The sequence below is a fragment of the Equus asinus genome, chromosome 14, assembly GCF_041296235.1.
Source record: "Equus asinus isolate D_3611 breed Donkey chromosome 14, EquAss-T2T_v2, whole genome shotgun sequence".
NCBI lineage: Eukaryota > Metazoa > Chordata > Mammalia > Perissodactyla > Equidae > Equus > Equus asinus.
In genome coordinates, this window is record NC_091803.1 from 25,678,834 (window position 1) to 25,705,191 (window position 26,358).

General features: G+C 44.1%; 1 protein-coding gene across 3 annotated transcripts; it reads left to right on the forward strand.

The window, feature by feature from the left end:
• Positions 1-4,194: 4,194 nt before the first annotated feature.
• Positions 4,195-24,519, forward strand: LOC106845643 (eukaryotic translation initiation factor 3 subunit C). 3 transcript variants are annotated; one of them, XM_014863987.3, is made up of 21 exons: positions 4,195-4,309; positions 4,443-4,578; positions 5,732-5,797; positions 5,905-6,094; positions 6,733-6,858; positions 7,045-7,099; positions 7,227-7,336; positions 7,729-7,856; positions 13,191-13,350; positions 13,489-13,592; positions 14,053-14,194; positions 14,386-14,511; positions 14,647-14,740; positions 15,551-15,741; positions 15,978-16,202; positions 20,418-20,781; positions 23,486-23,645; positions 23,738-23,803; positions 23,893-23,980; positions 24,083-24,245; positions 24,342-24,519. In XM_014863987.3, exons 2-21 carry the CDS (start codon positions 4,478-4,480, stop codon positions 24,422-24,424), a joined length of 2,742 nt encoding a protein of 913 aa, XP_014719473.1. In that variant the 5' UTR covers positions 4,195-4,309; positions 4,443-4,477; the 3' UTR covers positions 24,425-24,519. The 3 variants fall into 3 exon arrangements, with proteins under 3 accessions (XP_014719473.1, XP_044603600.1, XP_044603599.1); XM_044747665.2 differs by having other exon boundaries at positions 13,492-13,592; XM_044747664.2 differs by having other exon boundaries at positions 4,208-4,301.
• The last annotated feature ends 1,839 nt before the right edge of the window (positions 24,520-26,358 follow it).

Consider the following 26,358-nt stretch of genomic DNA (forward strand, 5'->3'; position numbering starts at 1 on the left):
TGTATTTGTAATTTTTCTTAAAAAAAAAAGCGCCAAAGCTAATGTGGCATGTGGTATCATATTAAGTTTTGACAATGCTGGGTGGATTGTGGGTACATAGACGTTAATTAGAATAGTCTTTATTCTCGTCCCTGTTTGAAATATTTCAGGATTTAAGAGCCTGCTGGGTAGTGATTGGAGGGGGATATGAGAAGGGAGCTTGGGGGGATGGTCTGGTCATGTTCTGTTTCTTATGTGGGCACTGCTGGCTTTGTGAAAACTCATCAAGCTGTGCACTTATGATCTGACACCCATCTGAATCTATGCTACACTTCAATAAAAGTTTACTTAAAAAGCCCCCTCCTTGAATATCAGCAGTACACTCTTTGACATCAGCTTCAAAAGAATCTTTTCGGACGCCATAACCCCACACATGAGGGAAAAAATAGAAAGAATAAACAAATGGGACTTCATCAGACTAAAGAGCTTCTTCAAGGCAAGGGAAAACAGGATTGAAACAAGAAAACAGCCCACTAACTGGGAAAAAATATTCACAAGTTATTTATCTGACAAACAGTTAATCTCCATAATATACAAAGAACTCACACAACTCAACAATAAAAAATCAAACAACCCAATTACAAAATGGGCAGGGGACATGAACAGACATTTCTCCAAAGAAGATATACGGATGGCCAATAGAGACATGAAAAGATGCTCATCATCACTAATCATCAGGGAAATGCAAATCAAAACTACACTAAGATATCACCTTACACCTGTTAGAATGGCAAAAATATCCAAAACCAAGAGTGACAAATGTTGGAGAGGCTGTGGAGAAAAGGGAACACTCATACACTGTTGGTGGGAATGCAAACTGGTGCAACCACTATGGAAAACAGTATGGAGATTCCTCAAAAAGTTAAGAATAGAAATACCTTATGATCCAGACATCCCACTACTGGGTATCTATCCTAAGAACCTGAAATCAGCAATTCCAAAAGTTCCATGCACCCCTATGTTCATCGCAGCATTATTCACAATAGCCAAGTCATGGAACCAACCTAAGTGCCCAGCAACTGACGATTGGATAAGGAAGATGTGGTATATATATACAATGGAATACTACTCAGCCACAAAAAAGGACAAAGTCGTCCCATTCACAACAACATGGATAGACCTTGAGAGTATTATGTTGAGTGAAATAAGCCAGACAGAGAAAGACGAACTCTGTATGACTCCACTCATAGGTGGTAGTTAACATATGGACAAAGAGAACTGATCGGTGGTTGCCAGGGGAAAGGGGGGTGGGGGGAGGGCACTAGGGGTGAAGTGGTGTACCTACAACATGACTAATAATGATGTACAACTGTAATTTCACAAGGATGTTAACTTTCATAACCTTAATAAAAAAAAAACAGCCCCCTCCTTGTTAAATTGAAAATTTTCATAATGACTTAGTAAAGGATTAGTGAAAAATAGAGTTTGTTATGATTTTCCTTTGCAAATGATGAGGGTCTTGGGAGTAGCGGGAAACCACTCTAAAATCAGTAGCTTTACTTTAGTGTGAATTTGCATTTCATCTGCAGTGACATTGATCTTCCTCTTACTCAGCCTCCTTTACCCTTTACCTCAGGCTCTGCTGGCAATTTCAGTGCATTCCATTTCTGTTTGGGGCGGTTAAGAGGTTGATGTCAGAATCGAGTGGATCTGTGGGGAGAGAAGAAGGGAGAGAGCAAAGGAGAGAGAGAGACAGAGAGGAGAAGGGGGGAGGGAGGAAGGAGAACAGAGGTGACAGGCCAGGATGTGTGGAGAGGCCCTACTACAGTCCAACCTCAATATACCAGCCACTGAAAGTGCTCTGAGTTTTTCTCTCTCCAGGATTTTGTTCGTACTGTTTCCTCTACCTAAAGTGGCCTTCTTTTTTCCCCTTAATCTGCTAATTCCCAGTTTTCTTTCCAGGGAGCATTGTGCCTCCAAATGCTAAACAAGGCCAGACAGGCAGCAAATGTTGAATGAATGAAACCACTTTTAAAAATGTAAAACAGTCCCTGTGCTACTAAAATCCTTGCTGAATGCTTCTCCAACCTACCTGGATTTAAATCCACAGAAGTACAGGGGCCTACATGAATCTAGTATTGCCTACTTCTAAACTATTAATGCCTTACTTTGCTACTAGCACAATCGCCTCTTTATTCCTAGAACCTGGCCAACCTCATTTCTGCCTGAAGGCCTTTTCACTTGCTGCCCCCTTCCCCTAGAAGACATGAGAATATTCTTTCCCTAGATGACCTTCTCTGTATGGCTCCCTCCTTCTGTCATTTGGATCTCAGCTCAAATGTCACCTCTTCAGAGAGGCCCTGACCTTCCTATCCAAAATGATCTTCCTGTCTAACCATTCACATTAATTTTTTTTTTTTTGAGAAAGATTAGCCCTGAGCTAACTACTGCCAGTCCTCCTCTTTTTTTTTGCTGAGGAAGCCTGGCCCTGAGCTAACATCCGTGCCCATCTTTCTCTACTTTATATGTGGGACGCCTTCCACAACATGGTTTGCCAAGCAGTGCCATGTCTGCACCCAGGATCCGAACCGGTGAACCCTGGGCCGCCGAGAAGTGGAATGTGCGAACTTAACCGCTGCACCACCTGGCTGGCCCCTACATTAATATTTTTTATGGTGCTTATTACTATCTGGAATGATCTTTCTTTTTTTTTTTAAGATTTTCTTTTCCCTTTTTCTCCCAAAGCCCCCCAGTACATAGTTGTGTATTTTTAGTTGTGGGTCCTTCTAGTTGTGGCATGTGGGATGCCACCTCAGCATGGGTTGACAAGCGGTGCCATGTCCACACCCAGGATTCAAACTGGGAAAACCCTGGGCCACCCAAGTGGAGTCGGGAACTTAACCCCTTGGCCACAGGGCCAGACCCCCTGGAATGACCTTTTATTTGTTTACTTGTTAATTATGCCACTCCACTAGAATGTCAGTTCTTTGTGAAATCAGGGACCTTTCCTGTTTAGTTCACTAGGACGCTGTTCACAATAAATACTCAGTAAATAAGTATTTGTGGAATAATAAATGAATACCAGCTAATATGTTATGTCAAAATTGACTATAATGGGGCCATTTTAAATGGAGTCAGAGCTGCCTTTCCAGAGAAACTGCCTTGCTGTTTTGAACTTTGGACTGGGCCAAAATGTCAATTGTTTTACAGGCAATTGTTTGAGAAGTTAACAGGAGAATGGACATCCTGATCACAAAGACTGAGGAGTGTGGACTTTCTGAAGGTAGAATCAAGTCAATCAGGGGCCAGCCATGGCTGAGTGGCTTTTGCACGCCCTGCTTCCGCGGCCCAGGATTTTCCCAGTTCAGTCCTGAGCACGGACGTGGCACTGCTCATCAGCCATGCTGAGGCAGCATCCCACATGCTACAACTAGAAGGGCCCACAACTAAAAATACACAACTGTGTCGGGGGAGTGAGGGAGGTTGAGAGAAAAAGGAAAAAGAAAATCTTAAAAAAAAAATCAAGTCAATGTTTAGCCACTAACTCTCTGCCTCTAATTAAAATTCTTTGTAATACAAGCTCCCTCCTTTGCCTTTAAAAGCCCCTTTTACTCCCTAGTGGGACACTGTTTTTCTACCTGAATCTGTGCTTGCAATTCTTCACAATTCTGTGCTTCACAATTCTGAATTGTGAATTGCAATTCTTGAGTCCCCAAACTTTTTGCTTCTCCCACAGTTTACGCCTCTTATTCATTGACAATTACTTGATTTTGTACAAGTCACTGTCCTAAATACTTCATATATACTAAGTCATTTAATTCTCATAATACGCTATGAAGCAGATGCTATTATTGCCCTTATTTTATAGCTTGAGGAGACTGAATCACGGAGAGGATAAGAATTTGCCTAAATTCACAAACTAGTAAGTGGTAGAGCTGGGATTTGAATCCAGTCTGATTCCGAGTTTGCTTTAAGCCTAGCTCCAAAACCTTGAAGTTCATCAGCATCACGTCGGTGCTCTATAAAACGAAACTTCTAGCCCTGAGATTCTGATTCCGCAGAAGAGGGGTGAGGCTGGGCATCTGTGAGTATGAAAACATGACCGCAGAGCTGGCTGGGATGGGAATTACCAAAGCACGCTCCTTCCTGCCAAGGTTACGTCAGACGCGGGCCCACCCGGCGCGTGACGCGAAGGCCTCTGGGAGTGTAGTCGCCCAGTATATTCGTCAGCGCTTCCTGGAAGTGACGCAAGCGTCCCGCCTTCTCCTCTCCGCGTTTCCGCCGTTTCGGCTCCGCTTCGGCTCCGCGGAGTGACACGCGAGGTCAGCTGGTGCGTGTTTCTTGGGCCTCGTGCTTCAGGCGGGGTTTCGGGTCGGAGCATGGGCAGGGACGGTGAGGGGCGAGGGTCGAGTGGTGGCGGTGCAGGACCCGACTCGTGGGCCGTGACTCCGGTTTTCCCGTAGGTCCAGCCGCACCCGCCGCCCTCGGCGCCGTCGCCATGTCGAGGTTTTTCACCACCGGTTCGGACAGCGAGTCTGAGTCGTCCCTGTCCGGGGAAGAGCTCGTCACCAAACCCGTCGGGGGTAACTACGGCAAACAGTGAGAGCGGGGCGTGCGTCGCGGTGCCCACTCCGGGCGTGCGGGGTTCGGCGGGCTGTGGGGGGCCGTGCGTGGGGGAGGGGAGTGAGGTAGGCGCGGCGAGAGCCGGCGCTGAGCGTGTGGAGAGTTTAAGGGGCCGCAGCAGGGTTGGAGCGACAACCTTAAAGCTTGGGGTGCTGTGAGTGTGGGAACAAGGGACAAGGGGTTTCCTGCTGGCTGGATCTCTTGCGTCAGCTTCCTAACTGGCCTCTATATCGACAGTCTCAGTCCCACCTCGCTCTTCCCTCCTCCGCTCGGCATCAGACTCCAAAAGTCGCAGTTACTCTTAGCACCAAGAACTCCTCAGTGGCTCCTCGCTGCTCGCAAAAAGAAATCCACAATGCTCTCTTCCTGTCTGGGAGCTCCTTGATGTGGCTCTGAAGCCCAGCAGCCACCTGGTGCTGCCGGCACGTTCTTAAACTTCTGTTGTTTACCTCCGCTTAAATATCCTTTCTCTGTCTCCTCAAATTGAATTTCTTTTCACCCTTTGAAACAGTGGAATGTTGTTTCTCAAATTTCTGTCATACATATGCCATCATTGTTTTTGTCATATGCCTGTGCTACTGTTTAAAAATACGTATACCCACACGCATACACTCATATAAATTCATATCGTATGATTTCATACCACTGCCACAAGTGGGAAACCAACATCGTTTGCCATAAAATAAGTGGAAAAATTAATAAAGTGGAAAGAAAAGAGTAGAGACATTGTTGCCAGCGAGGGCTGTCTGTGGTCTGGTCTTTCATCAAAAAAAAAAAATATTAGCAGTGGAGGTGTTAAAGCCATTGAGACTTTTTCCTTGCCCTTGGCCTCTCAACCCCTGGGAAACATTGCTTTCTAGGACCTAGTTCAGGTACCACCTTCTTGGTGCTTTTTCCATTGGTTGTAGCTGAAGTATCCTCTTTGTCAACTTTTTTCAGTACTTCTTAGTAACTTGTGTCTTTAAGTAGTTTTCTGACAAAGTAAATAAGCACCTTTGTTTATTTCTGAGAGTATGGAGACAGTCATATTTCTCTGTGCTACCTGCCTCATGTGAGAAGACAAATAGAGATCACTTGGAAAGACTGGAACTAAGAAGGAAGGTTATTGGTTTCTGTTCCTTCCAAATAGGCCATTGTTGCTGAGTGAGGATGAAGAAGATACCAAGAGAGTTGTCCGAAGTGCCAAGGACAAGAGGTGAGGACCATGGGGAGGCTGCGTGGTAGGGAGTCTCTGGAACAGTGGTGGGTGTTCTGGTTGATTATGGTGGGCATGTCCAACGTGGTATTGGGTTCCCAACCCAGGTTTGAAGAGCTTACCAACCTTATCCGGACCATCCGTAATGCCATGAAGATTCGGGATGTCACCAAGTGCCTGGAAGAGTTTGAGCTGCTGGGAAAAGCATATGGGAAGGCTAAGAGCATTGTGGACAAGGAAGGGGTCCCACGGTTCTATATCCGCATCTTGGCTGACCTAGAAGACTATCTTAATGAGGTGTGATTCCTTTGGGTGAGGGGGCATCTAGGAGGGGATTGTGGACCTGGGGCCTGCCCTTAACCTGCTTCCAGGATCATGTCCCCTCTGGGTTGTTTGCTGTGTATACAGTGTTTCTAGAATATAAGAAATAGGATGAAGCAAGGAGAGAGTCCTTTTTTGGACTAAGAATTTTAAGTGTATTTTGTTCTTATGTTACATCTTATTTGTAGTTTTGGACTTTTGGTGGTGATACCTAAAAGATCTTTTTTTAATTATTTTTTTTAAAGATTTTATTTCCTTTTTTCTCCCCGAAGCCCCCCGGTACATAGTTGTGTATTTTTAGTTGTGGGTCCTTCTAGTTGTGGCATGTGGGATGCTGCCTCGGCATGGCTTGATGAGCAGTGCCATGTCCACGCCCAGGATCCGAACTGGCAAAATCCTGGCCCGCTGAAGCAGAGCGTGCAAACTTAACCACTTGGCCACAGGGCCAGCCCCAATACATAAAAGATCTTTAAAAAATAACAGATATAGTTAGTAAGCAGTACAGCTGGTATACAGATAGTAAGATTTAAAAAACTGGTGGTGAAGCCTGAAGTTTAAGAAATATTACTTAGTCTCAGATCCTTGTTTTCCCTTTCTTCCTCTCCTTTCTTTAGCTATGGGAAGATAAGGAAGGCAAGAAGAAGATGAACAAGAACAATGCCAAGGCCCTGAGCACCCTGCGCCAGAAGATCCGAAAATACAACCGAGATTTTGAGTCTCATATTACAAATTACAAACAGGTGGGGATGCTAGAGGCAGACTTTTCAAACTGTGGGAACAGTGACCCTGTGACTGAGACAAAAAAGCTTGTGCAAATGGGAGGTGTGCCTGGAGAAGGAATCATGACAAAACTCTTAGGGTTGGAGGGATAGGGTGGGGTGGTGGTTGTTAGGCATTCTTAATTTTTCTCTCACTTCGCTGTTAAGAACCCTGAGCAGTCTGCAGATGAAGATGCTGAGAAGAATGAGGAGGATTCGGAAGGTGAGAGAGGAGACCCTTGTTGGGAATGGTTAGAGAGTCCATAGTTAGGGGTTCCCTTAGCATGGTTTCTTGGTTGCCCTTCAGCCTTGCTCTCCGTCTAGCTGTTTTCCCTCCTCTTTGCCACCAGGCTCTTCAGATGAGGATGAGGATGAGGATGGAGTCAGTGCTGCAACTTTCCTGAAGAAGAAATCAGAAGTTCCTTCTGGGGAGAGTCGAAAGTTCCTCAAAAAGATGGAGGTAGGAGCCAGAGTTACACTAGGGGGGGTTTGTCTGCTGCAGATCATTCTTGGGTTCCTGAGGAGAGGAGTCTCAGAACTCTGGGGTTAGGAGGGATTCGTTTTAGCAGAGCCTGGTTTGAGAACAGCCTTCCTCTTAGAGCACTGAGCAAACTGGAATGTAGACAGCTAGATTCTGGGCCCAGCTCTGCCCCTGGGGAGCTGTGTGTCCCTAGGGCAAGTCACCACTTCTCTCGGGGTCTTGGTGGTTCAGTTCAGCTCTTAATATCCTGATTCCGTGAATAACCACTTGTTCTGCTCCTGAAAATCCCTGGAACATGTGTCAGCAGGGAGAGCAGGAAGACCAGTCAGTGTCCCCATCTCCTTCCTGCTAATCCTCTTTTTTCCTCTCAGGATGAAGATGAGGACTCAGAAGATTCAGAAGATGATGAAGACTGGGACACAGGCTCCACATCTTCTGGTTCAGACTCAGAGGAGGAAGAAGGGAAACAGACCGTGCTGGCTTCAAGATTCCTTAAAAAGTAAAAGTGGTGGTATCTTGGGCTACAGTGGGAAGGGTAGGATGCCTTTAATCATCTTGAAGGTTGTTGGTTCTTACATGCAGTGCTTTTAGATCATAGATGCCAACTGCTCCCTTTGCACAGAGGCATTTCAGAGTCAAGTATGTTAGTTGGCTGTGGTCACACAAAGCTAATGAGTCCTGACAATGGGATTTGAAGGCTTGAGAGTCCCAATATTTAACCATGTCATTACTCACTGCACATGGACTGTGTGTAAGTCTCACTTTGACACCAGTTAGTTGATATTGGACAAGCTGCTTAAGCTTTCCAGTCTTCAGTTTTCTCATCTGTAAAATGGGGTAGTATTTGACTCTACCTCTGAGGATAACTGCAAGATGGGAGGTGATACAGGAAAGTGGTTCATCCCAGGACTGGCGTGTGGTGAGCTCTCAGTGATAATTGCTACTCTTGTCACCCTTCCCAAGAACTTGTTAGAATATTGCATATAGACTGCAGCAAGCCTTTCTGAACTTTACCAGGACAGTCACTGAATGGGTAAAGATTCTGATTTGGATTCTGGTCCTAGCCCTTAGTCTTTTAGTAGCTGTCAACTTTGGGTAAGTTACTGTGCCTTCTTAGGTCTGCGTTTCCTCTTTTTTTTTTAGTTTTTTTTTTTTTAGAGGAAGATCAGCCCTGAGCTAACATCTGCCACCAATCCTCCTCTTTTTGCTGAGGAAGACTGGCCTTGAGCTAACATCTGTGCCCATCTTCCTCTGCTTTATATGTGGAACGCCTGCCACAGCATGGCTTGATAGGTGGTGCATAGGTCAACACCCGGGATCCAAACCGGTGAATCCCAGGCCCCCAAAGCGGAGTGTGCAAACTTAACTGCTTCACCACCAGGCTGACCCTCAGTTTCCTCTTTTGAAGTCAAAGTGATACCTGCTCCTATGTATTGCACAGGAGTCAAATGAAAAGCTCTGGTAAACAGTACTCTTTTCATGGGCAGAACCATTGCTGCTCTTTTGCTTTTTTGGTTGCTTTCCTGGTTTCAAAAGTTGGAGTTACACTGGGGCCGGCCCTGTGGCCAAGTGGTTGAAGTTCTGAATGCACACCTTGCTTTGGTGGCCCGGGTTTGTGGGTTTGGATCTCCAGTGCGGACCTGCTCCACTCGTCAGCCATGCTCTGGAGGTATCCCACCTACACAGTAGAGGAAGATTGGCAACAGATGTTAGCTCAGGGCGAGTCTTCCTCACCAAAAAAAAGTTGGGAGTTATGCTGCTTCAGGAGGTAGGGAGTTCCCTGACTCTAGAGAGGTCTAAGCATAGGCATTTTGTTGAGAAGTATTTTTCACTCTGTTCTGGGGAGCACTGTGGTCAAGTCTGGACAGGATTGCATATCTGATTTGTTTTTACTTAGAACACTTCTGACACTGTGTGTGGTTTTTTTTCCTCACACCAATCAATTCTTCAGCTCTCTGGGCACCAACTGGGTGTTCAGCAGTTCAGTTCAGTTCTGACACTACCCATAGTGCAGACCCCACAGGTTAAGGGCTCAGTCCCACTAGACTACCCCCACCTCAGACACCAGTTGCAAGTCCCAAGTTTGGCACCTGTAACTCCCAACGGACCAACCAGCTATAAACTCGGAGTTCCCACAACCCCCTCCTCAGGTTCAATAATTTATTAGAACCACTCACAGAACTCAGGAAACCACGTTACTTACTGTACCAGTTTATTATAAAGGGTGCAACTCAGGAACAGCCAAATGGAAAAGATGCATAGGGCAGGGTATGGGAGAAGGGGCCTGAACTTCCATGCCTCTCTGGGTGTGCCACCCTCCCCGCACCTTGATGTTTTCACCAACCCAGAAACTCTCCAAACCTTATCATTTAGGGTTTTTTATGGAGGTTTCTTTACCTAGGCATGATCGATGGAATCATTGTCCATTGATGGTTAACTCAGTCTCCAGCCCCTCTTCCCTTCCCCAGTGGTCAGCGGGTGGAGCTGAAAGTTCTAACCCTGTAATTATGCCTTAGTCTTTCTGGCATCCAGCCCCTATCCTGAAAGCTATCTAAGGGCCTGTCAACAATTGCCTCCTTGGAACAGAAGATGTTCCTGTCACTCGAGATTAATCTTGTCTTCTGTTTCATTTCTCACACTCTTTTTCTTGTTTTGCCATTTCTAGATTGTATTCTTTTTTCATCTTACTCAGTTTGTTTCCTCTACTGGTTTGGGAGTTACACGCTATTCTTTTAGAGATTACCCTTGAGATTTTTTTTAACCTATGAAATTTTGCTTTGTATACTTAGCCCAAAAAAACCCCTAAAATTAGATTCAGTTCAGATTTCAAGTATCAGAGGTTGGGTTAACCATGGACTCCTCAAAGGTCTTTTTGATACTGAGAGTGTGGCTTTGTAGTGTCAAAGAATAATTCAGAGATACTATTTAACTTGTATAAGGCTGACCATTATTTAGGATTGATTTCCAACTAAGACAAAAGAATAATTTACAGAAGAGAAAGAGGAATGAGGAGAGAAGGAAAATCCCAGACTGTGAGAACGATGCATTTTGTTTGCACGTTTTTTTGTGTAAACTCATTAGCTATCTAAGCCAGCCAGGATTAGCTTTAGTGGTTAATGAATTTTCTAGAAACATGACAGGCTATCTCTGTAGTATCTGCCAGTATCGTTTTTCCGCGTCTCCATATTAAGCCAGTCTATACCCCTTCCCTCATCAGAATTTCTCAGCTTTCATCTTTTCATCAAAACAAGCACATAAAGGGATGGGTTTAGTCTCAAGAGCTTCAGTCTCTTTTTGATGTGGGATAAGGCTGTCTAGCAACATTAAAGCACCTGGATATTGGAGAGCGGGTTTGGGCAGAAAATCTGAGGACAGTCACAGATATTATTAGAAACATTTAGACCCTATCTTCTAAGAATCAATTTAGTGAAGTTTTAATCAAGTGGCTTTCTTCTTACTTGGTTTGCTTTTTCCACATACATGTTTGGGTACAATAAGATGTTATTTATTGCATAGACTTAGTCTCAATTGACCAGTACTTGAGATCAGTTTTATTTAGGGCTAATTTTTAGCTAAGGAATTTTTGGGGCTAAAATATTGAAATTATTTTACTTGCTGTTTGGACCACATTGAAAGTAAGTTACAGATCACACATTCATGTTTCTGAATTTGTAGTTGGAGTAGAAATTCTGAAGTACAAACTGATGAAATGCAGTGTCTTAGGCCCTTTCTGATAAGTTAGCATTGTGAGACTCTTAATCAAATGTGAGCAACCAGAATTTTTATTTTGAAACTTGGATACTGTTTAATGGTTGAAAAGATTAGCAGTGGAGAAAAAAGCAAAAATAATTAATTCCACGGAAGTGAAAGAGAAGGAAGACACAGATATAAGTTTGTTGTCTCGAAGATGTTTAGAGGAAGTTGTCTACATCGGATAGCATGATTGACCTATGGAATCGTGACAAGACGCTGTCTACTTCTAATAGCTGTCCACTCCTGGAACCCCCCCCCCTTTTTTTTTTTAAGTGAACCTCAGGATAGATCTGTGGTGGGATTGGATGTTCAAGTTGTTAGGATCCTATGAAGGGTGTATGTCTTTATGAAGGGGCTAGGTAAGTAGTTGTGGCTAAGAGGACATGGAGTAGTTCTTTTTGGTGTAGTTTTAGGGCTCACCTCTTGGTGTCTCTTAATATCCTCAGTCTTTTAGCTACATATTACGTAGAGGGTCATCTGGTGATGTCCTTTTAGAAAGGTAGCTTGCATCTGTTCTATATATAACTGAGAGCATACATATTAGTTGTCTGGTAATTTCTAATAAGATGTGAACATACCAAGGTATAATCTGTCATAGAAGAGAGGTCAAGCCAAGTCTTAGGTTATTCCGTTAGAATTTCATAGGGTGCGAATTCATTGTGCTTTTGAGGGATGAATCACAATATCCTTAGGGCCGGGAGTAAAACTTCAGGCATAAGAAGATTAGGTTGTTTTGAAGTTTAGACAGCATTGATTTTGAAATAGCATTAGGTCCTTTGATCTTCTCAGAGCTTTGGAGATGATGTGGACCAAGCAGTTTCAGTTTAATGAACATACTTTGCATATTTGTAAAGTGAATTTTTATCATTAGAGAGTATTGTGGTAGTATTGGGGTGGGGGGGCACATGCTTTTATTAGGAGTTACAGCATAAATCTTTTGGCAAGGGAAGATTTTAATCCAGTAGGCAAATTTATAAACTGTTACTAAAACATATTTAGACCTTTTAAGCTGTTAAAGTGAAATTTATTTGTAAATGTTAAAATGGTGATTTATGATAATTCTAGGTAATTCAGATGTCTGTTGAGTTTTTCTGGAAAGATTTTTTCATCAATATCTATGTAAAATTTGAAGTAATTTGTCTCTGTCATTTGGTTTCTGTTTCCTTATGTCAGTATTAAAGGTGATTTAAAAAATCATCTAGAGATGATTTCAGATGTCATGTGGCCTAAGACTGCTTTGAGACAATGATCTTATACTTTTTTGTGGGAGCATTTTGTTGTATTGAAGAAGTGCTTTTTTAAACTCAGAATTTAGATTAATCAGTTGTTAGAAGAGAAAAGGGGGGGAAAGCAGAGAATCTGGAAACAATAAATGTTTTTTACAGTTTTTTTCCTTTTTCTTTTTTTGATTTTTAAACTGATTGGTTGGTGGCTGGTAAAAAGATCAGTCTGGGCAGAGCAGCTGGTATCAAGGAACAACTATGTGGCTTATGGATGCTCTGGAAAGCCTTAGAGGTTAGCTGTGGAGCAACAGCGAGGGCTGTTTCTGTGCCTACAGTGACCTGGTTAGCACCTCTACCTTATTAGACCAGACCGTACTCTTCCCTTCATAAGTTTCTTAGTGGGTGTAATATGGTGACGGACTTTGGTAAGTAGTCCAACAAATTCAAATGCTTAGTGGTCCTTCTTCTAGGGTATGGTTATGGTTGACTCTAGGTCATTCTTTTTTTTTTTTTTTTAAGACTTTATTTTCTTTTTTTCTCCCCAAAGCCCCCTAGGACATAGTTGTATATTTTTAGCTGTGGGTCCTTCTAGTTGTGGCATGTGGGACACCGTCTCAGCATGGCTTGATGAGTGGTGCCGTGTCTGCACCCAGGATCTGAACCTGCAAAACCCTGGGCCACCGAAGTGGAGCGTGGGAACTTAACCACTCAGCCATGGGGCTGGCCCCTAGGTCATTCTTGGAGAGTGTAACTTGGACCCAGGACTTGGTGGAGGAAAAGAGGAAGTTGATGGGAGGAAGAAGGCTCAAAAGTGGAGAGGGGATTGGTCTTTCATATTCTCCTGTGTCTCCTGGCAGGGCCCCCACCACAGAGGAGGACAAGAAGGCAGCTGAGAAGAAACGGGAGGACAAAGCCAAGAAGAAGCATGATAGGAAATCTAAGCGCCTGGACGAGGAGGAGGAGGACAATGAAGGCGGAGAGTGGGAAAGGGTCCGGGGTGGAGTACCCCTCGTTAAGGTGAGGATTTTAGAAATAAAATGAATCGGGAAACAGTTTGGGAGAGCATACAGGTGTCCTTCTGATGGGGTTGGGCGAAAAGTTAAGGCAAAAATGGATTCATATTGGCCTGCCCATGACAGGATGTCTGTTGCCTAGGAGAAGCCAAAAATGTTTGCCAAGGGAACTGAGATCACCCATGCTGTTGTCATCAAGAAACTGAATGAGATCTTACAGGCACGAGGCAAGAAGGGAACTGATCGGTAAGATTTGTGTGCCTGGGCTGTGCGATTACAGAGAAAAGCTCTTTTTCTCTAAGATACAGGGTGGCGGTTGAAGGGGAAATAGTGCTGTTTGGGGAAGACCTCTGTGTGACTACAGTAGAAGGAATGGTGTATTTGGAACATACCAATCCATTTTCTGCTCTTTACTGTCCCTTTGACCTTAAACCGGTCACTTAACCTTTTGGGACTGTTTTCCCATCTGTAAAATGAGAATTATGTTCACCTTGTTTGTTTATTCAGTGACTGAAGAGGATGGTAGATTGTTAGCGTTATTGCCGTTTCTGTTTGGCACTTATGACGGAGAAGTATGTAGATGGGTGGTGAGGATAGGGCGATTGGGAGTGAGGCTGCTTTGCTTGTCTGAAGAGAGCATGCTGTATGGCAGGATGAGGCTTTTTGATTTGTCTCTGATGCCTCACCCAGTTCTGTACCCCTACAGTGCAGCCCAGATTGAGCTGCTGCAGCTGCTGGTTCAGATTGCTTCTGAAAACAACCTTGGGGAGGGTGTAATTGTCAAGATCAAGTTCAATATCATCGCCTCTCTCTATGATTACAACCCCAACCTGGCCACATACATGAAGGTGAGGGCAATGAAGAGCATCCTAGGGCTGAGTTGGTGAGTCAGGGGAAGGTGCCTAATGTCTTAAAATTCAAGGGCTGTGGAAACAGTCTTAGTGGTTGAAGGTCCTGTGGATTCCTGGTAAAGGGGCTCTTGGAAGGCATCTGCTTATTCCACCTTTACACCTCTGACTGCTGTCTGATCTCTTGGCAGCCTGAGATGTGGCAGAAGTGCCTGGACTGCATCAATGAGCTGATGGACATCCTGTTTGCAAACCCCAACATCTTTGTTGGAGAGAACATTCTGGAAGAGAGTGAGAACTTGCATAATATTGAGCAGGTAAAAAAGAGGAATTAATGGTTAATTGATGGTGCTTGTTGTTTACTTTGGGACGACTCACTGGAGACAGAAGGATTGAATTTGGGACTGAGATCTGGGCTAAGATATTTACTCTTCCTTTGCCTTCCTCTTTAGCCATTGCGTGTCCGTGGCTGTATCCTAACTCTGGTGGAACGAATGGATGAAGAGTTTACCAAAATAATGCAGAATACTGATCCTCACTCTCAAGGTGAGCCTGAGCAAATGTGGGAGTCAGTGAGAGGAAAAGCACAGCGAGTAATAGTAAAGATTATACTAAACCGGAGTGTTTGGAAAGCCAACCCTTGTTTACGCCAGCATTCACACTGGAGGGCCTCTGAGGATGCTGGGCCTCAGTCCTATAGCTTCTGATTCAGTAAGTCTAGGTGGGGCCCAAAAATGTGCATTTCTAACACATTCCCAGGTGATGCTGTCTGGGGACTGCACTTTGAGGACCCTTGTGGTATAGCTTCTAAACACTTGGCTTGTTTAGTTTGGATCAGAGGCATTGGGATGGGGAAAATAGAGGGCATCTACTCAGTAAAATGTGAATGCCCATCGAGTCAAGGGCATAGTGATGAACAAGGCAGCTGGAGGCCTTCTTGCTCATGGAGCTCACATTTTGGTGCTGGAGAAAGGTACTTCAACAGACAAATGAGGCGGTTGTAGACCATGTAAAGTGGGAATTAGAAATTCAGATGGGGCACCTGTGATAAAGAGTGACTGGAGGGGTGGCTGCTTTCCATAGTGGTTGACAAATTGTCTTTAGGTGGGGGCGATTTGAGATAAGATCCAAATGAGGAGGAAGAGTTCATTAGGGGAGGAATTAGCATAAGAGAGCACCTGACAGGAGGAAGCAAAAGTGAGCTTGGCATGTCCCGAAAGAGGATGGTGTTTTCAGGGCACAGCAAGTAAACTTTTCTGATGGGTACAGAAAACAGGTTACTTGATTGACTGACAACAGATGATTGGGAAAGCCTGGGTACCAGGCTGAGATGAGGGTGGGTGCTCTCTCTGCCAGAGTATGTGGAGCACCTGAAGGATGAGGCACAGGTGTGCGCCATCATTGAGCGCGTGCAGCGCTACTTGGAGGAGAAGGGCACTACTGAGGAGATCTGTCGTGTCTACTTGAGGCGCATCCTCCACACCTACTACAAATTTGATTACAAGGCCCATCAGCGGCAGCTTACCCCGCCTGAGGGCTCCTCAAAGGTGAGTGCTTTGCAGCCATGTCAGAGGGGAGAGGGATGTGTCAGTCTGTCCTACAAGTCTTTCGGGACTTGATGACAAATCTCCTCTTCACTGGGGACTCTGAGATGGAGCAGGGAGGGGAACTTGGAGGGACTAGACCGAGGCTGAATGGAGTCTCATCTTTGATTGCTGGATCCTGAGCCATTTAGAACTATTATCTTTGCCATATCTCCTCCTCCAACAACACCCCCTCCCAGTCTGAGCAAGACCAGGCAGAAAATGAGGGCGAGGACTCAGCTGTGTTGATGGAGAGACTGTGCAAGTACATCTATGCCAAGGACCGCACAGACCGTATCCGCACGTGTGCCATCCTCTGCCATATCTACCATCATGCTCTGCACTCCCGCTGGTACCAGGCCCGTGACCTCATGCTCATGAGCCATCTACAAGACAACATTCAGCACGCGGACCCACCAGTACAGGTAGGGTGGGAAGGAGGTGCTCTGGCCCTGGTGGCAAAGGGAAGACTAGGCCAGGCCCGGTCCTCTATTTGAGTAAAGTGGCTCAACCAGATTAGCCACCTATCTGGCTAGCGCAGATGTAAGTAGACACTTGGTCCTTCCCAAATGTCAGCATTCTTTGATCCTCCTGCATGTTAACATATTTTGTACTGTTCCAATAGCATTAGAGTCCTCTGGGATATAGATCTGGTTTCAGCTAACGTTTGTTATACCTACTATATGTGTGTCTGGTTCCGAACTTTAGGAGATCATGTTATTTTAAAAGATGAAGTTGTTAAACTGAGAGGAAAGACAGGGACCCAAATGCAGGGTGATGTGTTGGGACATAACAGTGGAACAGTTAATTTTGTGTGTGGCAGTATTGTGAGGACATCTCATATAGAAGGAATATTATGTCTAAGTGTAGATCCTGCAGATGTATGTTTAAAACAGATATTTGTGTGAGGAACATTTTGTGAACCTGTCTGGTGGTGGTTTTTAAATAGCACTCCTATTTTTTATTCCATTATATGAATTTATCACAAATTCTTGATCTCTTTTCCTCTTGCTAGATACCTGGTCTGTTTCCCATTTTGGGCTATTATAAATGAAGGTGCTGTGAAAGCTTATGTATAAGCCTTTGTGTGGATGTATGTTTTCTCTTGGGTTATTGAGAGTGGGAAATGCTGCATCATAGGGTAGGTGTATGTTTAGTTTTATAATCAACTCAAAAGTGGTTATACCATTTTACACTCCTACCAGTAGCATCTGAGTGCTCCTTGTCAATATTTGACATTGTTGGTCTTTAACTTTAGCCATATTGGTTGTTGTGTAATGGTATCTCATTGTGGTGTTAGTTTGTATTTCTCTGATAACTATGGAAATTGACTACTTTTTTTATGTTTATTGGCCCTTTATATATCTTCTTTCATGAAATGTCTAGTCGGCTTTTGCCCTTGTTTTTTTTTAAAGCTTCGAGTGTTCATTTTTTAAATTACTGAGTTGTAGAAATTCTTTATATATCCTGGATACTAGTCCTTTGTCAGATAAATGTTTTCCAAATATTTTCTTCCAGTCTTTGGTTTTCCTATTCATTTTCTTAACCATGCCTTTTGGTATAGTTTAATTTAGCAATTTTTTCTTTTGTGGTTATTATTTCCTGGGTTCTGTCTAAAAGAAACCTTTGCCTACTTGCAATTCATGAAGATATTCTATTTTTATATTTTTGAAACTTCTTTTTTTTTTTTTTTAAAGATTGGCACCTGAGCTAACAACTGTTGCCAATCTTCTTTTTTTTTCCTTCTCCCCAAAGACCTCCAGTATACGGTTGTATATTATAGTTGTGAGTGCCTCTGGTTGTGCTATGTGGGACCCCACCTCAGCATGGCCTGATAAGCAGTGCCATGTCTGTGCCAGGGATACAAACCGGTGAAACCCTGGGCCACCGAAGCAGAGCGTACAATGCACGAACTTAACCACTCATGGCCAGCCCATTTTTGAAAGTTCTTAATGGTTGTAGCTTTCATATTTAGATCTGTGACTTTGCATGTGGTATGAAGTCAGGGTTAAAGACATTCTTTCCCCATTGTATTGCTTTGATGCCTTTGAAAAATCACATGACCCTGTAATATGAGTGTATTTCTGGGCTCTCTCTTCTGTTCCATTCATTCATCTTTTTGTCTATCCTTATGCTAGTTCCACACTGTCTTGATTGCTATGCCTTTACAATAAGTCTTGAAATTAAGTAGTGTAAGTCCTCCAACTTTGTTCTTTTTTAAGAATGCTCTGGCTATTCTGTGACCTTTGCATTTCCACATAAATTTTAGAATCAGCCTGTCAGTTTCTACAAAAACACCTGCTGAAATTATATTGAATCTGTAAATCAGTTTTGGGAGAATTAACATCTTAACAACATTAAACCTTTTGATCTTTTTTTGGGAAGAAGATTAGCCCTGAGCTAACATCTGCCACCAATCCTCCTCTTTTTTGCTGAGGAAGACTGGCCCTGAGCGAACATCCATGCCTGTCTTCCTCCACTTTATATGTGGGATGCCTACCACAGCATGGCCTGCCAAGCGGTGCCATATCTGCACCTGGGATCCAAACCAGTGAACCCTGGGCCACCAAGGTGGAATGTGCACACTTAACCACTGCGCCACCCGGCCAGCCCTGAACCTTTTGATCTTACACATTTTCTCTTCATTTAATATCTTCAGTTTCTCTGCAATGTTTTATGGTTTTCACTGTAGAGATGTTACACATCTTTTAAAATTTTAATCCTGAATATTATGCAATTTTTGATACCTTTGTCAATGCAATTGTTTTTTAAAGATTTTATTTTATTTATTGATTTATTTTTTTAAAGATTTTATTTTATTTTTTCCTTTTTCTCCCCAAAGTCCCCCGGTACATAGTTGTATATTCTTCGTTGTGGGTCCTTCTAGTTGTGGCATGTGGGACGCCGCCTCAGCGTGGCTCGATGAGCAGTGCTGTGTCTGCGCCCAGGATTTGAACCAACGAAACACTGAGCCGCCTCCAGCAGAGCACACAAACTTAACCACTTGGCCATGGGGCCAGCCCCACAATTGTCGTTTAAATTTCATTTTCCAGTTAACTACCAGTATTTAAAAGTACAGTTAATTTTTGTATGTTGGCCTTATATCCTGCTGTTTTGCTTAATTCACTTACTAGGTCTAATACTTATTTTATAGATTCCTTAAGATTTTCTACTGAAATAATCATGTCATCTGCTGCAGTTTATTTACTGTATCAATCTTAGTGACTTTTCTTTCTTTTTTATGTATTTCTTGCTGTATTACAGTGACTCCAATCTCCTATACTTAGTGCTGAATGGAAGTAATGAGAGCAGACATCTTGCTTTGTTCCCAGTATTAGCAGGGAAGCAGTCAACATTTCACCCATTAAATATAATGTTAAGCTGTAGTATTTTTGTAGATACCCTTTCTCAGATTGAGACGGTTCTCTTCTGATCCTGGTTGGCTGAGAATTTGTCCTAAATAGAGGTTGGATTTTGTAAAAAGCTTTTTCTGCATCTACTGAAATGATGCACAGTTATCTCTCCTTTATTCTGTTCATATGGTAAATAACCATGATTTTAGATTTTTATACTAGCCTTTCATTCCGGAGATACATCCTTTCTTGGTCATGATATAATCTCATATATTGCTGAAATCAGTTTGTGAATAGTTTCTAAGGTTCTTTGCATCTGTGTTCATGACTGATGTGACTTCTGTATTTTTGTTATTGTCAATAAAGATTTAGTCTTTTTCCCCTCAGAAATCTGTGCTACCTATAGTCTGCCTTGTCTTAATTAGTGGCGAGTCTGTCTTTTCACTTGCTTAGGCCAGAAACCTTGGAATCATCCTTAATTCTTATTTTTCTCTCACATACCATATCTGATTCTCCAGCCATTTCTGTTCAAAATCCATATCTGACCACTTAATATTACTTCCACTGCTACCGTCTGGTCTAAGCCACCATCACCTTCCTGGTCTCTCTGCGTCTGCCCTCATATCCCTTCAGGCTCTCCTTAATACAGTAGCCAGAGTAACCATGTTAAATTAAGTCAGATTATGTCACGGATTTCCTCACAACCTTCCCATGGTTTCCCATCTTCAAATCCTTAATAGGGCATAGGAAGCCGTGTGCTTGCGCGCCCTCCAGTGGATGAGCACATCTTTCCCCAGCTCTAGCCATGTCACACTTCTTGTTCCTGGACTACACCTGGCACGATTCTTCCATAGGGCCTTTAATTTGCTTTTCTATTTTTTCTGGAAGCCTCTTCTCAGAATACCACCATGACTTGCTCTCTCTTTTTCTATTAGGTCTTTATTTAAACATTCCCTTCAAAAAGAGGCCTTCTCTACTTATCCTGTGTAAAATTATGAGCTCCCCACTCTACCAGCACCACACAAACTCTCTTCCTAACTCTCTCTTCTGCTTTATTTTTCTCCTTAGCCTGAATCACCACCTGCATATTGTGGTTATTTTGTCCTCCAAACCCCTGTTCCTAGAATGTAAGCTCCATGGAAGGGCAGGGGCTTGTCTCTTTTGTTCTCTGTCCCAGGCTGTAGCCTAGTGCTCAACATATATTAGGTGCTTGATGTATATTTGTTGAATAAATGAAAGATTTGCTTTGTGGCCCTCACCTCTGAGTGTGTTGTCCTTTGCTCCCAGATCCTGTACAACCGCACCATGGTGCAGCTGGGCATCTGTGCCTTCCGCCAGGGCCTGACCAAGGATGCTCACAATGCCCTGCTAGACATCCAGTCGAGTGGCCGAGCCAAGGAGCTTCTGGGCCAGGGTCTGCTGCTGCGCAGCCTGCAGGAGCGCAACCAGGAGCAGGAGAAGGTAGAGCGGCGCCGGCAGGTGCCGTTCCACCTGCACATCAACCTGGAGCTGCTGGAGTGTGTTTATCTGGTGTCTGCCATGCTGCTGGAGATCCCCTACATGGCCGCCCATGAGAGTGATGCCCGCCGGCGCATGATCAGCAAGCAGTTCCATCACCAACTGCGGGTGGGCGAGCGACAGCCCTTGCTGGGTGAGTGTGGGGCTCTGTAGTACAGCAAACTTGGTTCATTCTTTGATTATTTTTGATCATAAGAGTTGAGAATCTAAAAGGAATAACATTCTTATGAGATGATTCCATTTGATTTCATGACATCTCCATATAGAACCTAAAGACATCCTTTTTACTCAGCAATCTCAGTAGCCTGTTACCATAGGATACATTGTCTTAGCTTACAAATTAAGATCCCTGCTTGCTGTCATTCTCCCCTTCAGTCTGTATTATCTTTCTGCCAAATCTATGATGTTATACACCCCGAACGCCTTCAGAAGTTCTTCATGGCCGACAGAGTAAAGTCCAGCCTCCTTAGTCACTGAGTTAGACTCTCCATGATCTGACTCCAACAATGTTTTTTAATATAAACTTACATAGAACTTTTTTCCTGGCTGGCACTGTTCTTAAGGGTTTTATAAGTAATAATTCATTTAATCTGCATTAGTAATAACCCTATGATGCAGGTACTCTTATTACTCCATTTTTCCTGATTAGGAAACAGGCACAGAAGTTAAGTGACTTACCCAGGTTTAACAGTTAATATTTGCCTCTCTAACCTTTTTTTTTTTTTTTTTTTACTATTTTTCTTCACACATGTTATTTTTTTAACCAAACGAGCTAGATCCTTAGCATTCAAGAATCTAACATTGGCTCCTTTGATCACTTCTGAAAGATCAGATCATTCAGTCCAGGGATTGAGTGAGTTGTGATTTCACTGGAAAAGGAATTTGAATTGTGCCTTTCCTGTGAGGTTGGTGCATGGAAGGACTTGGTGAGTGAGCCAAGCTTACTGTGTGCAGCCACATCCCCTTACAGATTTGTCCTCTGCTGGTTGTGTGTGGTCATGCTAAAGTGCAGGTGCCCCTTAGGCAAATTTTATTTGACTTAGGTAGTAATACTTTATTTTGTTGTTTTTTTAAAAATGAAAAAAAATTTTTTTTTAAAGATTCACACCTGAGCTAACATCTGTTGCCAATGTTTTATTTTTTTATTTATTTTCTTTTTCTCCCCAAAGTCCCCCAGTACATAGCTGTCTATTCTAGTTGCAAGTCCTTCTCATTGTGATGACTGGGCCATGTCTGCATCCAGGATCCGAACTGGTGAAACCCTGGGCCACCAAAGTGGAGCGCATGAACTTAACCACTCGGCCACGGTGCCGGCACCTATTTTGTTTTGTTTTAATTGGAAAATTTCCAGTGAAAACCCTCATTTACAGCATCTCTTAGGGCTCTCTGGTTCACCACAGTCCCTGTGTCTCTCTGTAACTGCCTGTAGTGGAGCCAAAGCCAGTTTCTATTTCAGCTCTGCGCTGCTGTTTGGTTTGTAGAGAAGTATTCTTTGAACCTCTAACTTTGCATCTTTCAAAGGTGACAAAAAGGAAGCTGATCCAAAAGGGGTATATACTTTTCCTTTTACTCAGCTGTGTTCATACGTTTCTATTTGGGCCTGATCTGTGTGTGCATTTGAGCTTGCCTTCCCTGTCCTAAGGTCTGCCATGTTCATGTTTCCCTGCACTTGCCGTCCATTTCTCGTCTTAGGACGTTTGCTCTTTGTTGTCTACCCTGAATTCTAGTTGCTCTTGTTTGCCATGTCTTACCTTCCTGGCTTGTCTGAGGATGGTATTTGGAGAACCTAATCCATAATCAGCACATCAAACCTGTGATTTCACAGAGGTAAAGTGAAGCTAGATTTTTTTTTTTTTTAAGATTTTATTTTTCCTTTTTCTCCCCAAAGCCCCCCAGTACATAGTTGCGTATTTTCAGTTGTGGGTCCTTCTAGTTGTGGCATGTGGGATGCCACCTCAGCATGGCCTGGTGAGTGATGCTGTGTCCACGCCCAGGATCTGAACCAGCAAAACCCTGGGCTGCTGAAGCGGAGCGTGCGTACTTAACCACTCGGCCACGGTGCCGGCCCTTGACGCTAGATTTTTTTAAGGAAAAGGAGTGAGCTGCTTTAAAGAAAAGCAAACCAATAACGTTGTGACATACAGATACGGCAAAGACCACGAAAGTGGTCTAAGAAGTAATGAAGTTGGGTAAATACTATTCCAGTTGAGATGTTAGACTTTTTTTAGTTCAAGAAACCCTGCAAGAACTGATGAAAGTAATGGACCCTTTTCCTAGGAAAACGAATGTAAGGATCCACACGGCAATTTGTCAACGTTTTTTTTTTTTTTTTAAAGATTGGCACCTAAACTAACATCTGTTGCTGATCTGTTTTTTCCTCCTCCTTCTTCTTTTCCCCAAAGCCCCCTCAGTACGTAGTTGTATATTCTAGTTGTAGGTCCTTCTGGCTTTTCTATGTGGGATACCACCTCAGCATGGCTTGATGAGTGGTGCCATGTCCGTGCCCAGGATCCAAACCGGGGAAACCCTAGGCGCCGAAGTGGAGCACACAAACTTAACCACTCGGCCACGGGGATGGCCCCCAATTTGTCCCCATTTTTAAGGGGTTCACCAATCCCCTGAAGCACATCTATGGGACTGATTTAGTCTAAATATAGATAGATTTATTCTGATAGTAAATGACTTGTACGATACATGACTATTTAGTGGAGAGCTGGGAGACTCTCCAGTCTGGTTGTTTGCTCTCCTCGCTTGTGTTCCTCCTTGAACAGTGTTCATGGGGGCAGGAACCTTGGTCCCAAGTTTCCCTAGGTCCTACCTCATTCCCAACCTTTCAGGTCCCCCTGAGTCAATGAGAGAACATGTGGTTGCTGCCTCCAAGGCCATGAAGATGGGTGACTGGAAGACCTGCCACAGTTTTATCATCAATGAGAAGATGAATGGCAAAGTGTGGGACCTTTTCCCTGAGGCTGACAAAGTCCGAACCATGCTGGTTAGGTGAGCAGAGAGGGAGGCCTTGGTGGGTGAAGAAAAGATTGGTTGGTCTCCTTTCCTGAAGCTCCTCCCCCGTTTCTCTCTCCTCCCCACAGGAAGATCCAGGAAGAGTCACTGCGGACATACCTGTTCACTTACAGCAGTGTCTATGACTCCATCAGGTAGGATGAGCCCTGAGGAAGCACAGGGGCTGCAGCTTCGTGCTCGAGGGTCCTGACTGCTCCCTGTTCTCTGCCTTATTTCTCCCCAGCATGGAGACACTGTCGGACATGTTTGAGCTGGACCTGCCCACTGTGCACTCCATCATCAGCAAGATGATCATTAATGAAGAGTTGATGGTAAGGGCCAGGGGTGGTAAATGGGCAGGTGCAGTCATGGAGAGTTTGGAGTAGAGGGATCTGACTTGTGTTGTGTCCCCTCATCTGCCTCACTCCTCTCAGGCCTCCCTAGACCAGCCGACGCAGACAGTAGTGATGCACCGTACCGAGCCCACTGCCCAACAGAACCTGGCTCTGCAGCTAGCTGAGAAGCTAGGCAGCCTAGTGGAAAATAATGAGCGGGTGTTTGACCACAAGCAGGGTACCTATGGTGGCTACTTCCGAGGTAAGTGGTTCCATCCCCTCTGTTCCCCAGGGTTCTGGCCCCCTTACTGCCTCTCCCCTGGTATTCACCCCCTCCCCTTCCATCGCTCTCTTGCAGACCAGAAGGATGGCTACCGCAAAAACGAGGGGTACATGCGCCGGGGTGGCTACCGCCAGCAGCAGTCTCAGACAGCCTACTGATTGCGTGACTTCTGTCCCCATGGCCTAGACCATTCAATCTTTAAGTTCTAAACTGCACCCCAATTATTAAAGGTCTCTTTTGAGTTGTTACAGTTCCTCCTTGTCTACATGTTGCCACAAAGGTGTGTTGGACACGTTCGTTTGCTAATTATATTTCTGAGCTGCTACCACATGATAGGCACAAGGCTTAGAGTGCAGGCATGTCTTGTACATATCCCTGACTTGAGAGAGCTTGTTGGTCTTTGACATTTAAGAGAAAAGTGTAATAACATGTGATCGTTACAACAGGAGTATGAGAAAAAGGTGGTGGATATATTGAACAGGATGTGATGACACAGGTCAGATCCCTCTACTCCAAACTCTCCATGACTGCACCTGCCCATTTACCACCCCTGGCCCTTACCATCAACTCTTCATTAATGATCGTCTTGCTGATGATGGAGTGCACAGTGGGCAGGTCCAGCTCAAACATGTCCGACAGTGCCTCCATGCTGGGGAGAAATAAGGCAGAGAACAGGGAGCAGTCAGGACCCTCGAGCACGAAGCTGCAGCCCCTGTGCTTCCTCAGGGCTCATCCTACCTGATGGAGTCATAGACACTGCTGTAAGTGAAGAGGTATGTCCGCAGTGCGTAAATATCAGGGGAAGCGTAATGGAGGAAGTAGTGGTGGTTTGCTCTTGTGGGTGGATGGGTGGTGCTTCATCAGGCAGGGAATGGGGGAGAGTTAGTCTCGACCTGTGTGAAGTATGGTCCTTGGACCAGTATGGAGCCACAGTTTACCTGTCTGTGACAAAACAGGCACCGTAATTATGAGTAGCCCTGAAGACCTCTGCTGTTGCTGTGACATCTAAGCATGTGATTGTTTTTAGCATTTGTGTGTATTATGTTTTCAAGAATATCGATCCACAGTAGATTGGAAATTTTTAAAAAATGATCCTCCACATTTGAGAAGCATTGAGAGAGGCAAAGGAAAAAGAGCAAGTGCAGAGGATTGGAGGAGCTAAAGAACAGTGTGGTTGGTATAAAGGATCTTGAGGGGTGTGCAGGAGATAGACTAGGGACTTCACCTGGGGCTGTCTTGTGACGACTTTAAATGCTTTGGACTTTGGGAAACCAAATACACGAATGAATCCAGTTTGAAGAACGGTAATGGAGCAGCATTGTAGAGTATGGAGTTGGAGGTGGAGAGCCAACCAGAAATTGAAATCACCTAAAGCCAGGTGGTTAGCATCAAAGGGGAGGGTGAGATTGAAGAGGGATGGATGTAACAAGCTGTGGGGTTTCTGTGACCAGATGAATTGTGAGCAGTAGGAGTCAAGAATGAGAGATTGTCCTGACTGGGGATACATAGATGATAGGGCTGTTATCAAGAAATATCTGGAGTAGTGTTTGCGTTCAAGAGTACAAGAATAGCAGGTCTGCAGGGTGGGCCTGTAATGAGGTTGGTTTTACAAATGTTGAGTTTGAGGTACGTTTGGGACATAAGGGAATTGGAGATTAAGTTTGGGGTGCATTTTAATTAGACTGTAGGCTAAGCTGCTATGATGAAGAAACTCCAAAACAATGATTTAGACAAAAGAGTTTGCTTTTCATCTGACAGTCCTGAGGTAGGTGAGTGGTCCAGGCTTGGGGTTAAGCAATTGTGTTCCACAAGATCCTCTAGGGACCCAGGATCTCACTGTCTTATTGCTCCACCATCCCGCTAGATGGTGGTTCTCATCTACGTGGTTAAAGCTGGCTCACCAGCGCCGCATCCTTGTTTAAGCCCATAGGAAGAGGAAGTAGAGGGCCTGCAAATTGCACTGATCCCATTGGCTAGAACTTAGTGTCCCATATTCTTACCACCTTGTGGGGAAGACTAAAATGCCTCTAGCTGGATGGTTTTGTGTTCGTTTAAACTTGGGGAGTTCTATTACTAAAAGAGAGAAGGGGAG

Excerpts from the sequence above, each read along its gene's own strand:
- LOC106845643 (XM_014863987.3), top strand. The coding sequence starts at position 4,478 with ATGTCGAGGTTTTTCACCACCGGTTCGGACAGCGAGTCTGAGTCGTCC. Across the intron at positions 7,100-7,226 it reads GAATGAGGAGGATTCGGAAG|GCTCTTCAGATGAGGATGAG; the intron begins GTGAGAGAGGAG and ends CTTTGCCACCAG. Across the intron at positions 14,195-14,385 it reads ACCTGGCCACATACATGAAG|CCTGAGATGTGGCAGAAGTG; the intron begins GTGAGGGCAATG and ends ATCTCTTGGCAG.